Source organism: Sorex araneus, chromosome 1, assembly GCF_027595985.1.
Source record: "Sorex araneus isolate mSorAra2 chromosome 1, mSorAra2.pri, whole genome shotgun sequence".
NCBI lineage: Eukaryota > Metazoa > Chordata > Mammalia > Eulipotyphla > Soricidae > Sorex > Sorex araneus.
Window position 1 is genome coordinate 233,838,016 of NC_073302.1, and position 14,702 is coordinate 233,852,717.

Here is a 14,702-nt window from a genome sequence, read left to right on the forward strand (position 1 = left end):
TTGCTCCAGCTCACCAAGCCGGCCAGGCTGGAAGCAGAAGCCTCCTTGGGGTGACTCATTCGCAACCAAGATATAATCTGCTAAAAATTCTGGTATGCAGGTTTTGTGACTGAAATCTTCAGGCTTCCCAAAACACACGGAACTGGCAGTCACCACCACGAACCAACTCCAGTGCCACCCTGTAAATTCTATTACTGGCCTTGCTTCAGAGACCCATAAATAAATCTCAAAAGAGGTCAAAAGCCAGAGATACAGCAGCGAGTCCCAGAAGACACCACAGAACCGGAGCTCCCTCTGGGCCCCATATCAAGCTAGTTTCACGAGGGCACCCCAGATGGAGCAGGTTTTCTTTCCCCGCTTACTTCAGATGGAATCCCGGAGACCAAGAACTTCCACAAGCAAGGCCCAGGTATGCGGGTTCCTTTCCTGCATGGACTAAACCTCCATGCCGCATGATGGCAGAGGTACCAGGCGGTCCCTTCCCGGCTGGCTGTCAAACCAACAATACGCACCAACAGCCCTGGTTCAGAGATGCCCAACTGAACCCCCAAATGGATTGGTGCCCTACAGAAATGTCTCTGGAACCCAACCATTTACAATCTAGAATTCCAGAAGTGTGCGGCCATGACACCCAACATATTCAAAATGAGCAATGGACAATAAATGATCTTGTATCTGCCCTGGGCAGGCAGGCTTGAATGGTGGTAGGAAAATTCAAGCAAAACATAATGTCCAAAAGTAGAGAGAAAGTATTGGGGAAATTGTCTGACATAGAGACAGGGTATACTGGGGACACTGGTGGTGGAAAGTGTGCACTGGTGGAGGGATGGGTGCTCGATCATTATGCAGCTAAATCTCGAATGTGAAAGCTTTTTAACTGTATCTCACGGTGGTTCAATAAAAAAAAAAAGGAATGTGGAGTTCATGCCCAATTCTATCCACTTAATCAATGGCTGCATAAATAGCAGTACTCCTACATTTAAACAAAAGATTTAAAAAAAAAAAAAGATTGGCCCTGGAGCCACAGTGACCTCAGCGGGCTGGAATAATACTAAGGCATCTACAAGGCTACCAGTTCAATCCCTGACACCACCTCTGGTGGCCCTCAGCACCTCTCACCACATCAACAGGCCCAAGCAACAAACTCAAGACTACTATGCTAAATCAAGTAAGTACCTAGAGAGGGGAACCAGGACCTCATGTTCTGCTGAAGAGACCTCCCTGACACACATAAAGATGCACCTTATTTTAGCTTATATTTTAAATAACATCAGACAATAAAAACTAGTACTGATTTGATAAGGTAATTCTTCAACAAATACATATGTGAATTAAAAATGAACATAATAATGAAGCTGTAATTCAAATATAATTTGATTACATTAAATTTGGAGTAAATGTTTATTTTCATAACACTAAAATATCTACTAAATTCAGCTTCTCTCTATTATACATTTATGTAGGAAGTCAAAAGTAATGAAATGCATTCATGACAAGACTTGTTTTTTGCAGGGGAGCATATTCAGCAGTCCTCAGGAATTGCTCCTGGCTGTGTGCTCAGGAATCATTCCTGGTGTACTTGAGGGATTATATGCAGCACGGATCAAACTGAAGTTGTTCTTTTGTAAGGCAAGTACCTTAACTGCAATAATATCTCTCCAGCCCCAATCACTAATTTAAAAAACAGAAATACTTTAGAGTTACAGCAAAGAAATGTTCTAGGATCAATCACAACAATTCAACAGTTTTCCTTCTCATACAAAAGGAACAAAATTTGAGAAAGAAGGAAATGAGGTTTAGAAAAGAAGGAATAATCAAGTTATATTTTTAAAACTTATGAAAAAAAATTTTGCCCAGACTAAGGTGCAGAGAAAACAGCAGACCTTGGATAACAATAGTAGTCAATACATGAGCATGAGTAACTGATCAATAATGTCACCAGAAAAACAAAAGTTTACCTATCTTCCTGTATTTTCAAAAATTTCAACAACATACAAAGTTCGACTTAAGAGAAAAATATATAATTACCAATTAAGCTATATAATGTATAGATATATATTTCTTACTTATGATAGTGAAAAATAGCTTTATTGATATAATATATATTTAAGATACCACAGAGCACAGACAAAGCAGAGTCAGAGAAGCACAAATACCTAATATCATGATAGGACTGCTCAGTGCATTTGTTTTTTTAAACATATCTTTTATGTATTAGAAATTTATTTTTCAGATTTCTTAAGTAATTTTAAAGAGATACTTTGTTACAGAAAATCAAGACTTACAGAGAATAAGAAATGGCTAAAATTGATTTTTTTCAATAATGTTTATTGAATTTTTAAAATGAAACACACAGAAATGTACGAAAACACATATATCACTGACCAGCGATTCAGAAACTCAAAAGAAAGGAAGACAGTAAAAGAGTCAACCGATAACCTATAATTGGAGTTCATAACTAAAGGGCTTCAGCTTTTAGCTAATGTAATATTTGCTCTTCGTGGGGGCATTTGTCAGCATGGTTTGACATAGATTATAAACAACTAGACTCTAAATCAGTATTAATAAACAAGTCTTATTTTTCGTTTTTCTTGGGTTTTGGGGACACAACCAGACGAGCTCAGGGTTTACTCCTTTCTGGCGAGTTTGGGGTGACCAAACAGGATGCCTGGGATCAAACGTGGACCAGCTGCATGCCGGACAAGCACCCTATCACTCTGACCCTGATCTTTAAACTGCCACTGATTCTAAGACAGTTTTATCAATTCAATTTCAAAAAGTATTTCTTTATATTTTAATAGCTCTTTAAGAACACTCAAATAAGGTGTTATGTGACCAAAAACAAGTCACTTGACCTGTTTTTCTTCTGCTTCTTCACAAGCAGGCTCTTGTGAAGACATTTCTTAGTAAACACACCATCTGAATGGAGCAGCTTTAACAGGCAAATACCTTGAGTGAAAGTCTCTCCCTTCAAAACTTTCTCAAAGTTTTTCATACTGCTATTAGTCTGACTTGCAACATGTAATTTACAAAATACTCACAAGGAAAAGCCCTTAGATTCGTTTGTTAATGAATATTCCTCTGGAAACATATCATGGCATGATTATAGATACATTATAGAAACTTAAAATAATTAGAATTATTTTAAAATAATAAGAAAAATCATACCTTCTATTAATAGCTCTTGTCCATGACTGCCAAGAAGTGTACGAGACAGGAATGGAGCAAAGTCTACAAAAATTTCACGAAGAAGAGGAGCAACTTTTTCTAAAGCTCGTTCAAGTTTTGCAGTGATGCTGTCAACATTAAAATATAAAGACTAGTAAATACAATTGAATAAATATGGAAAGTCAAATCAGCTTTATCGCTAAAGCAAAAACTTTTAAAACTATCATAAAAGTAAAAGGCAAATCCATGAAATAAATAGAGCTTCATGTAGAAGGGATGTCCTGCACAGAATAACATACGCCACGAAGTGACCAAAGGACCAAAACCAAATCTAAGACTACACTGTGAAAATAAATGCAGGTTCTGTTACTCTCAAGGGTCCAAGACTCTCTTCATAGCTATTAAGCGCTTCAAAGAGATAGTGTCTGGAAATATCTTCACTGGATAATCTACCAGTAAGGAAAACTGTGTAGTCTGCATACCAAGGAGCACTGTGCCAGGTACAAAGAACCAACCCTTGCTATAAAGTGTTCCCTGAAAAGTTTCTCAAGAGTTGGCCATATCAGGAAATAAAGATAATTCAGTAAAATACAACCGAATTACTCTGCCAAAGAAAATGACTTCTATTTCATAAATCCTTTCACTTTTCTCTATCAATTCTAAATTATTTGACTATTATTATTATTTTGATAATAATAATATCAAAATATCAAAATAATACCACTGAGGGGCAAAGCTCAGTGGTGCTCAGGGCTTATTCTTAGCTCAATGCTCAGAGATAACGCCTGGTGGTGCTTGGTGGCCATGAGCAGTACCAGTGATCAAACTGGAGTTGACAATGTTCAAGGCAGGCACTTTAACCCCTGTACTATCTTTGTGACCCCTGCATTATTGTTTATACTATTTCTATAAAGCACTACTTGACACTTTGAAAATCTATATACATGTATATATAATATATATATGTAAAAATTCTTCTCGGGTCAAGTGAAAAATCTGGTAACATCTATAAATTGCTTTTACGAGTACTTTTAGTATTCTAGTAGTTGGATTGGAATTCTGGTTCTACAATATGCCACCTAAAGGTGCTTAAGATACTAGATTTTCCTAAGGCTGAGAAATGAAAGTGAGTGCTATACCTATCTGGCAAGGGTTAAATGAACTAAAGCAAGTAAAGTGCTAAAAATAGGTAAAATGTAAGAAATTGATGATAGTAGTTCTTGTTTAACAACTACTTTAAATTGATCTTTTTTTTTAATTCTCAAAAAGTGTATCAACCTGATATATATATTTTTTTAATGACTCCACTGTTACAGAGAAACAGTGCAATAGATAGGGCATTTGCCTAGCATACAGGTAGCTCAGAGTTCGATCCCCATGATCACATATGGTCCACCACCGAAGCCCCTGCCAGGAATGATCCCAGAGCACAGACTCAGGAGTAAGCCCAGAACACAGGTGTGGCTCAAAAACCACACTCGTGAATGTACTAATATGTTAGATGAACACAGATACTTTTACACAGAAGGCAATGCAATAAGGCAGCAAGCAGTGTCTCAAAAACAGTTTCACCATGATGCTTTTTTTTTTTTGCCTTACCAATAAAATATACCTTACTAGAGACAAAAGGATAGTCACAGAACAATTTGCCACCCATAGCTATCACTTACAACAGTGGCCACATCTTTTAAGTGAGTAAATGGGAAATTGGGAATTGCACAGCAGATTTTGCCTAATTTGGAAACATGATCTGAGCCCTGGCATTGTGTATGCCACAAAAGAAAAACTTTTGTCTTCTCTAATCTGGGTCAACAACATTAAAGAAAGGAGAAAACAGAGACTTAGATATCACCACAAACCAAAAACTGAAGTCAAGGAAAAGAGACTTAGGGGCTGGAGAGACAGTTCAAGTAGGCAGGGTGTTTGCCTTGCATGCAGTAGACCCAGGCTTAATCCCAGGTATCCCTTATGGTTCCCGAGCCCACCAGGAGTGACCCCTGAGGAACGCTGTTATGGCCCAAAAGAAAAAAAGAAAAAAAGTGGCTTGGGTGGGACAGACACTTGTAAAGATGGCTTTCAATGTTCTTCCTTATTTTGCTGTGTCTGAGTCCAGTATCACCTGGGCAGGTTTACATACAGACTACTAAAACCTTAACCCCAGAGCTTTTGCAGATCTGAGTGTGCTATGAGAGTCAATTTAAAAAAAAAAATCTCTGTACTGTCAATCTAGGAAACACATTTTAACAATAATTGATCTAATGACGATATTTACTAATAATGAGCTATATTAAAGTAGCCAGAAAAGGCTAACTTATATGATGGCACCATCATCAATATTGTGATATCTGGGACTTAGTAAATAGAGACAGAATGTTTTTGGGTCACTACTCCATTTACCCCTTTCAATCACCAGGATCTTGTCCTATAGCTATTCCCAGCTACATCAATCCTCTCTAACAAAGAAAGACAAGATAGAATGGTATGGTTAGACCTGTAAGTAGAGAAAATTTTAGAGAATTACTGGCATGTAGCGTGTGACTGCAACTGAATTCTGAAAAAGGCAACAAAGTATGGATGCTTGTTTTTATTTAAAATTAATAAGAGATGGGCCAGAGTGATAGCAAGGAGATAGGGCATTTGCCTTGCATGCAGCCAGGTTCCATCCCTGGCATCACATACGGTGAGTCCCCAAAGCTCAGCTAGGAGTGGTTCCAGAGTACAGAGCCAGAAGTGACCCCTGAGCATAGTTGGATGTGGCCCAAAATAACTTTTGAAAAGTTAATCAAAAGTAATGAGAAAATTCTAGATTTATAAATGTTCACACTACAGCTATATGGCAATTATAATTCATTACTGTTGGATTAAGGCCAGGAATACGTCTTGTCTTGGTTTACTATCCCCCATCCCACATTTTATATTGTCTTGCTGGATTAAAGGCTTTGAAATTGCAAAGAAACTAATTCTTCTCTAGTGGTGTACAGGACCTTGAGCCAGGGTCTCAGATCTGACAGGCTGATGCCCTGCTGAAAAGCGACAATCCCGTCTCCAATAATGATCTTCGAGGACTATTCAGTTAATATTAAATAGAAACTTCAATTAAAGCAACAAGTAGTATGTGTGTACCTCTACATGTATTAATTGCTTTGACTTAAGGAAAATGAATAAAAACAGCCTATTTTCAGAGTGAATTCTAAGATTTTTCAACTATGTCCTAATAATCTTAGAAGTTAGAAAATAAGCATATGGTGGAAAAGGGTATAACAAAAATTAGAAAAAATCACTGTTATCCCGTTGTTCATTGATTTGTTTGAGTGGGCACCAGTAACGTCTCTCATTGAGAGACTTATTGTTACTGTTTTTGGCATATCCAATACGCTACGGGTAGCTTGCCAGGCTCTGCCGTGCGGGCGTGATACTCTCGGTAGCTTGCCAGGTTCTCCGAGAGGCGCGGAGGAATCGAACACGGGTTGGCCGTGTGAAAGGCGACCACCCTACCACTATGCTATTGCTCCAGCCTTAGAAAAAAATATCAAATGAAAGTTAAAGCAGTATATATATACATATATATGTATATATATATATTTGTGAAATACAGCTAAAATTGTGCTCAGACTATAGTTACAGCTTTAAATATTCATACGAGGAAAGAAGAAAAGGTAAGCAAGAGGTGAGCAAATGTTTTTCATAAAATAAGAGTAGCTATTTGAATATTTTAGGGTATATAAATAATCTGTTACAATTATTTTAACTCAGCCACTTGAATGTAAAAGTAGTCACAGATGATATGTAAAATAATGGTGTCACTATATTACAGTTAAACTTAATATTTACAAATACTGCCAAGAGACAGTTTGGGCCCCGCTGGCCTAAGAAGTAATTTCTGAACTACCGATTTAAGTTTACACATAAGAATCTATCAAGAGAAGAGCTAGCAAATCTGAAATAATAAATGAGAAACTAGAGCAAAATTTAATGTAATAAGAACAAAAATGTCATGAATCCAATAAGTACTGTTGTTGTTTTTGTTTGGTTTTGGGTCAGAGCCAGCAATGCTCAGAGTTATTCCTGGCTCTATACTCAAGAATCACTCCTGGCACTGCTTCAGGGACCATATCGGGTGCTAGGGATCGAAACCAGGTCAGCTGCTCTCAACACCCCACCTCAACAGGCACTTTTTTTTCTTTTTGGGTCAAACGTGGTGATGCTCAGGGGTTACTCCTGGCTCTGCACTCAGAAATCACTCCTGGCGGGGCTTGGGGGAACCATATGGGATGCAGGGGATTGATTGAACTTGGGTCAGCCGAGTGCAAGGCAAACAAACACTCTACCCAGTTTACTATCTCTCCGGCCCCTCCAACATATTTCTTAAATAATATCTACGATCACACTAGTATCGTTATAGGAGTACATGTGTCCTGAAACAGTTCAACATATTTTACTTCTATTTTAGGACTCACCATTCCCCTTTACCCTGGACCCCTTTTTGCTTGTTTCTTTGGGGCCACACCTACTGGTGTTCAGGTCTTATTTGTGGCTCTGCCATCAGGGACCATTCCTGGAGTGGTTTAGTAGACCATATGGGGTAGCAGAGTATAGAGCTTATAAGTACAATGAGAGAAATTCAAATTACATTCTACTAATAACTAGATTTGTATAGCATGGTGGACTGGAGCGATAGCACAGCAGGTAGGGCCTTTGTGTTGAATGCGGCCGGCCCAGGTTTGATTCCTCCATCCCTCTCCAAGAGCCCGGCAAGCTACCAAGAGTATCCTGCCCTCACGGCAGAGCCTGAAAGCTACCTGTGGCATATTCAATATGCCAAAAACAGTAACAACAAGTTTCACAGTGGAGATGTTACTGGTGCCTACTCGAGCAAATCGATGAACAACGGGATGACAGTGACAGTGACAATTTTATCTTTTAGTTTTAAATACAAAAAGATTGGGGCCAGAGAGATAGTACAGCAGGTAAGGCACTTGCCTTGTACATAACTGACCTGACCTTGACCCCAGGCATCCCAAATGATCCCTGAAGGGCCACCAGTAGTGATTCCTGAATGCAGAATCAGGAATAATTCCTCAACACTAGAAAGTGTGGCCCCAAAACTTCCAAAGAGATAAAAAAAAAGTACTTATATGGTGATAGGTTTTAACTACTGAATGTCATTTCTGTGTATTTTCTGGTAACTCAGATTAACCACAATTTTTGGAAGTATTAAAGCAATCATTTGCAATTCCTGTACTAAATTTTAAGAAAGCAATCTCTGACTTTTAAGTAGAAAAGATATTATCTTAAAAATAATCAGGGGCATGAAATAAGTAATAACAAGAAGAAGTATATATTTTTTTTAACTCAAAGTGAAATTAGGGCTGAAGAGAGTTCAGCAGATATTGCTTGCTTTGACATGCTTCCCAGGATCAGTCCTCAGCACTGAACTTGGTTCCTCCAAGAACCTCTGGTAGTGATCATTGAGATGAAAGGAGCAAGGAAGTCCTGAGCACTGCCCAGTGGAACCTTAATATTCTCACAAACCTTCCCCCCCAAAAAAATGAGATGAATTGCTAAGTGAAGGATCTCACTGAATAATGAACATATAAAATACTTAAAGATTCAAAGACTTAATATTATTTGTATTGATCATCTCCTAGATTAAAGACAGAACAACATTCTTAAAATTTTAGCAGGATGTAAGCTGCTTTTAGAAATTGACAAATCATTTGAAAAAGTCAGTCTCTCAAGAAAAGTCAAAATAGGGGGGCTGGAGAGATAGCACAGCGGGTAGGGCGTTTGCCTTGCACTCGGCCAACCTGGGTTCAAATCCCAGCATCCCATATGGTCCTCTGAGCACGGCCAGGGGTAATTCCTGAGTGCAGAGCCAAGAGTAACCCCTGTGCATCGCCAGGTGTGACCCAAAAAGCAAAAAAAAAAAAAAAAAAAAAAAAGTCAAAATAGTGCAAATAAGAATAAAGTTAAAGGGTTTATAGTATTGGTCTGAAACAGAATTGGCAAAAGAATAGCTACACAGCTCATGCAGCAGCACAGAGTCAAGAAATGTATTCACATGTGTGGCAATCTGATTTAAGCACAATTTAAACACAATGAGGTCATTCAGTGGTGTTGAAATAGTGAGATACATGTGAGTGAAAATAAACACCAAAACTATTCTTCAATGCACCAACTTACTCATCTCACCGAAGTGTACAAGACTACCACCCCCATCCCTGATCTCGCCCATCACCATTCCCCACATCTGTGTGGTCTACAGTGAGGTGGGAAGAAAAGGTTTTTTTTGATTTTGTTTTTGTTTTTGCTTTTCTTGGGGGAATACTCCTGGGCTCTGAACTCAGAGATCATTCCTAGCTCAGGAGACTATACTGGAAACCTGGGTCAGACTTTTTGAAAGGCAAATGATCTGGTCATTGTACTACTTCTCTGACCCCCTTAAAACAAGTTTTTTCAATAAATGGTACTGGATCATCTTAAGTTTAATTATCACTTCTACCCCATTAAATTCACAATAATAAATTTCTAATGGACTGAGCATCTGAGTAAAAATTAAAATCACAGAATGAGGCATCACAGAAAAAATATTCATCTACAACAAAATACTAACAAACAAAAACTTTATGAGGGGCTGGAGCCATAGTACAGTGGGTAGAGCACTTGCTTTTCATGCAGCCAACCCAGGTTCAATCCCAGGCAGGCATCCCATATGGTTCCCTGAGCACCACCAGGGGTGATTCCTGAGGGCAGATCCAGGAGCAACCCCTGAATATCACAGGTGTGGCTCCAAAAGAATCAACCAAACAACAACAACAACAACCCCATAAAAAACCTGTATGAACTGAATTCATTTACTCTGTATCAAGATCAAAACAGACCATGCAGGGTTTGGAGAGCTAGTATAATGGGCATTGCGAGTGCCTTGCATGTAGCCAAGCGTAGTTTAATCCCTGACATCCTATATGGTCCTCTGAGCACCACCTAGAGAAATTCCTGACTGCAGAGCCTGGAGTAACCCCTTGGCATTGCTGGCTATGACCCCAAAACAAAAACAAACAAACAAAATACCTAGACAATACAAATAGTCATAAAAATGTTCAATTTCATAGACTTGGAAAAACATACATGACATATAATAATTAAATGACTTAATTTCTGTTTAAAATATCTAATAACTATTATATTGAAAAAATAGGATATACATGAAAAGTTAAGATCCTCAAATTCATTAATTATCAATAAATAAAAATAAAATACAGTGGAACACACTAGGCATTTACAAAATGTAATATGCAAGCATGACAGTTCTAAGTATTGCCAAGTCATATGAAGTTGTAGAAATTCTTAGATGTTGCTGCTGCCGAGTTACTAAGCTTGCATAAGCACTCTGAAAACTCATTTAGCATAATCTCCTAAAAGGCCATACTCAAACACTATGAATCAGCAATTCGTGTACAAAGTATTTATCTAACAGATCTGCATACGAATTCATAACACACCCAAGAGTAATGTACAAGTATCAGTATGTAAGAAAGCATCAGTTTGTCAATTTGTTATGTCTAAAATGGAAAACCCTAAAGATTATCAACAGCACAACAGATTAGAATATACATACACATATACACACAAAAATTTCATCTACAACAAAACACATGCCTTGCATACAACCAACCCAGGTTCAGTATACAATAATGGTCTGTATAGATGGTATGTATGTGGAATACACATACCAATGTATAATATACATACCAATAAAAAATTGAATAGAAATAAACTATTCGTACATGTGCATGAGTGAATAAAAATCAAATGCTCAACAAAAAGGTCAAAGTTTAAAAATTACAACCAGAACGGATGCAGCAAATGCTATTCAAGTTATAAATCTGAAAAAGAGCAAGAATACAGGATAAGGAACAAAAGGTGAGGGATGGGATTTTTAAATTTGTTTTTGGCTTGGGTGATGATTCGTGACTATGGTTATTCTCTCACTGGATTGCCACACCTACATTTGTGAGATAACTGCATTAAAAAATGAAGACATTCAAGTGCTTGCGTGTATATGCAATTTTAACTTCAAAAATATAAGCCTATCTCTAGGAATGCTCTTTTATGTCTGATGCCTATGATGGAAAAGATAATGTTAGATTATTCAAGTTACAACTATATATGCTATACTTTGCCAGTTGATTTAGGAAAACATAAAACTTTTCAGCATTACTCCCAAAATGCTACTATTTGAATGTGTTTAAACTTTATTAGCGGGGCTGGAGCAATTGAACAGTGGGTAAAGTGTTTGCCTTGCATGCGGCCGGCCCAGGTTCAATCCCGAGCATCCCATTGGTCCCCCACCAGGAGTAATTCCTGAGTGCAGAGCCAGGAGTAACCTCTGAGCATCGCTGTGTGTGAACCAAAAAAAAGAAAAAAGAAAAAAAACTTTATTAGAAATTGTAACATGTCTTATGAAACAAAGCTTGTGAATTCAGGAGAGTCAGCACTTGAAAATTGCTCCAGACCTTGCAGTCAGAACCTGAAATATAACAAGTGATTGATATGTGACAAATGACTCACTAAATATATCAAAATAATTCAACCATGAAGTGAGCAAGGAAGTAAATGGAGTAAAGACTAATAGTTCCATATACCTCATGTTTTCAGCTGAATCTTCAGGCATCGGAGCAACAGTCTGTACAGCTGGAAGGTTTTTGCTGGTAGCACCATTCACAAAACTAGAAGAAGAGGAAGAGGAGGAGGACCCTGAATCCACGGCACCTGTTCCCAAAATAATAATTTTTAGCCTTAAATATAAATGTGATAGATTGAATGACATCATTATTACTATCTGATTTCAAAAGGATTATTCATGTAATCTAAAACATTTTAACAATTAAATATCATCTAGATTTATAAAATTTATAAACTCTACAATTATAAATGACCAGGGGTGCATTAAAACATAGCCAATTTACTGATACTGGTCTAGCAAAACTGTATTTTACAAACATTCTATAAATAGAAGACATTGATAAATGAAAATTTAGATAGATGAAGCTAATATGCAAATTTAAATGTGAAAACTATATACTGCCATATAGTACTAACTTTTCCATTTCATCTAAAATAAAATTTAAAATGAATTGTTAAAGGCCTAAACTTGTGGCATTACAACATCAAAACTTGTTATTACACATGATTGCTTCAGAATAATTATAATTGGAACAATTATAACTGAGTTTCAAAAATAATAAATTTACAATGATATGAAGAACAATTTATGAGCAGACTTTTCTATAGCATACTATGTAAGCACATCAAGTAGATGTGGAGTTGAGGGACATCTAGTGTTCCTAAATATTATCTTATATAAATTCACATAAGAGATACTGCTTATTGAGATTCCACTACAGCATGTGTAGAGAAGTGAGGCATCATCCTGTAAATTGGGCCCAGTATAGATGTTAGCCCACAATGTGTGTGAATTTCTAATATTTCTACAGTGGATGTTTATTACTCACATTTCCTTTTTCATTACATTATAAACTTTATCCTATCACTTGACTGCCAGATGTCACTCCTTACATCTCATGAATTTATGAAAAAGAAACTTAAAAATGTGTAACTTGTTTCAGATAAAAAGACTAAAATTTTCATTTACCTATGTCTTAAAAATAAGAATCTATTCAAAAAACATCAAATACAGATTATTCTCTAATGCATTAACAAATTTAAATCTTAACTTTTTTCCGTCATACATACTTTAGCAAAAGAAAAACACTTTTACTTTTAGAAACAGGAAGTATAAAGAGTAAAACTGTAAACTCTATATAAAAATACATTTATTTATAAAGAGAAAAACCATAGATGCTATGTTCTTTAATACAAGCCAATTATGATGCTTATTTACTAGTATAAATATGCTTGATAGAGTACATTCTACTTACTACAACCTCATAAATGTGTTGTTCATGATATGTCAGACTCAGGTGGTATGATAAACAAGATAGATACAGCAAGCACAAAAGAGAGCTATGAAATTAATAAGAATGGGTAGAATCTAAGTAATGATAATAGATGGAAAAGTGCTATACAGTTTGGAGAAGAGAAGACTACTATAGTCAGGGAAGAAAAGTCAGGGATCATCTTGCGTTGTATAAATACCTAAAACGGAATCACAAAGATTTGGGTAAGGATTTATTTTGCTAATAATCAACAGGAACATTTCTGGAAATTTACAAAAAATATAGTTAACTCAGGCTTTTAAAATTTGTAGTGATTTGGAATTTTCTGTTCACAAAATCAACAGGAAAATGTTGGACAATGATTGAATACAATTATAATCTAAGTATGTAATTCAATCTCAATGTTTTTTTAAAACATGCAACTTTCATCAAATTGAGGTGCTTAAATATTGTCAATGTTCTTAGGGGAGCTCTGACTTCCCTTCAAGAATTTAGCAAAAAAATATACACTTGATTAAACTGGTAAATAACACTAATCTATTTTGTCATCAACTGATTCACTACACCTTGATATTCTTCAATTCATTAATTTTTTACAAATCAAATTGCAATGCTCAAATTATCTTTGGCTCTGCTCCCCAAATACCTTGCAAGTATCTGATTTCACTCTGAGGACAAACACTACTGTGTTTTGTGAAAAGTCAAAACAAAAACTATCCTCTAAAACGACCACTAAAAAAGAGACCCCAGAACTACAGACAATTTTGAAAGATAGTAACATGAAGTAAAAGCTTCTCATAGGTTAAGAAAATCTCCAACAATCAGGGACTTTTTATTTTAAAGATCAAGTAAGCAGAAAAAAAAATGAAGATAGAGAAAACAGAAAGAAAAAGATGAGGTATCACAAAAATATATAAGGACAATACCTGTTGTATTAATCATACTTTTTGGTGTAGCTCCAGTAGCAGCAAATATATTAGAAGCACTGCCTGTTGGCAGCCCACTTCCAGCAGCACTGGCCCCCACGGTGGTGACAGCTAAACTGCCAGGCGGCGGCTTCTTAACAGGCACCACAACACTCCTGCGAGGAAGAAGCGACAAACAGAACACAAGGTTTACCATGAATAGCAATCCTGCCAGAGCAGACACAAGCAGGCTCCATCAGATTTCCCTTTCAGTTCTTGTTCTTGTGTTTGTTTTTAATTTTTGAGTTAAACTTCATCTGTGAAAAGGACGCAGAGTCCTATACGCAGAGTCATATACAGTGTGCGCTGACTTCAGAGGCAGCTTACTTAGACATAAATAAGTATCTAGAGTTTTTGAACTTAAGCAGTATGTGGACAATACTCATGGATCCAGGAAACGTGGGCAAATGCATGCTCAAGTCAGGGTCATATTTCTCATCCTGGGGCCCATGGCCCCTTGTTGGTCCCCAAGGTATACCATAGGAGCCACAGGTGAAAAGTGTGTAAATGAGGGTCACAGACGAGGCTAGGTGGCTGGCTAGAAGAATAGGGGCCATAGGAAGGAACAAGGTAAGCAGGAGCCAGGGTTGAGAAACATTGAGATAAATGT

At 37.0% G+C, this 14,702-nt stretch overlaps 1 protein-coding gene across 5 annotated transcripts in view; it reads right to left on the minus strand.

Moving 5' to 3' along the window:
* NBEA (neurobeachin) overlaps positions 1-14,702 on the minus strand; it is a 625,086-nt gene that overhangs the window by 367,998 nt on the left and 242,386 nt on the right. For 4 of the 5 annotated variants that reach the window (XM_055142057.1, XM_055142047.1, XM_055142070.1 and 1 more), the window contains 3 exons: positions 14,054-14,208; positions 11,814-11,940; positions 3,169-3,296 (listed from right to left, as the gene is read on the minus strand). In XM_055142057.1, coding sequence (XP_054998032.1) covers positions 3,169-3,296; positions 11,814-11,940; positions 14,054-14,208 — 410 coding nt within the window. The remainder of the gene's footprint in view (positions 1-3,168; positions 3,297-11,813; positions 11,941-14,053; positions 14,209-14,702) is intronic. The other variant, XM_055142054.1, reaches the window with a different exon arrangement.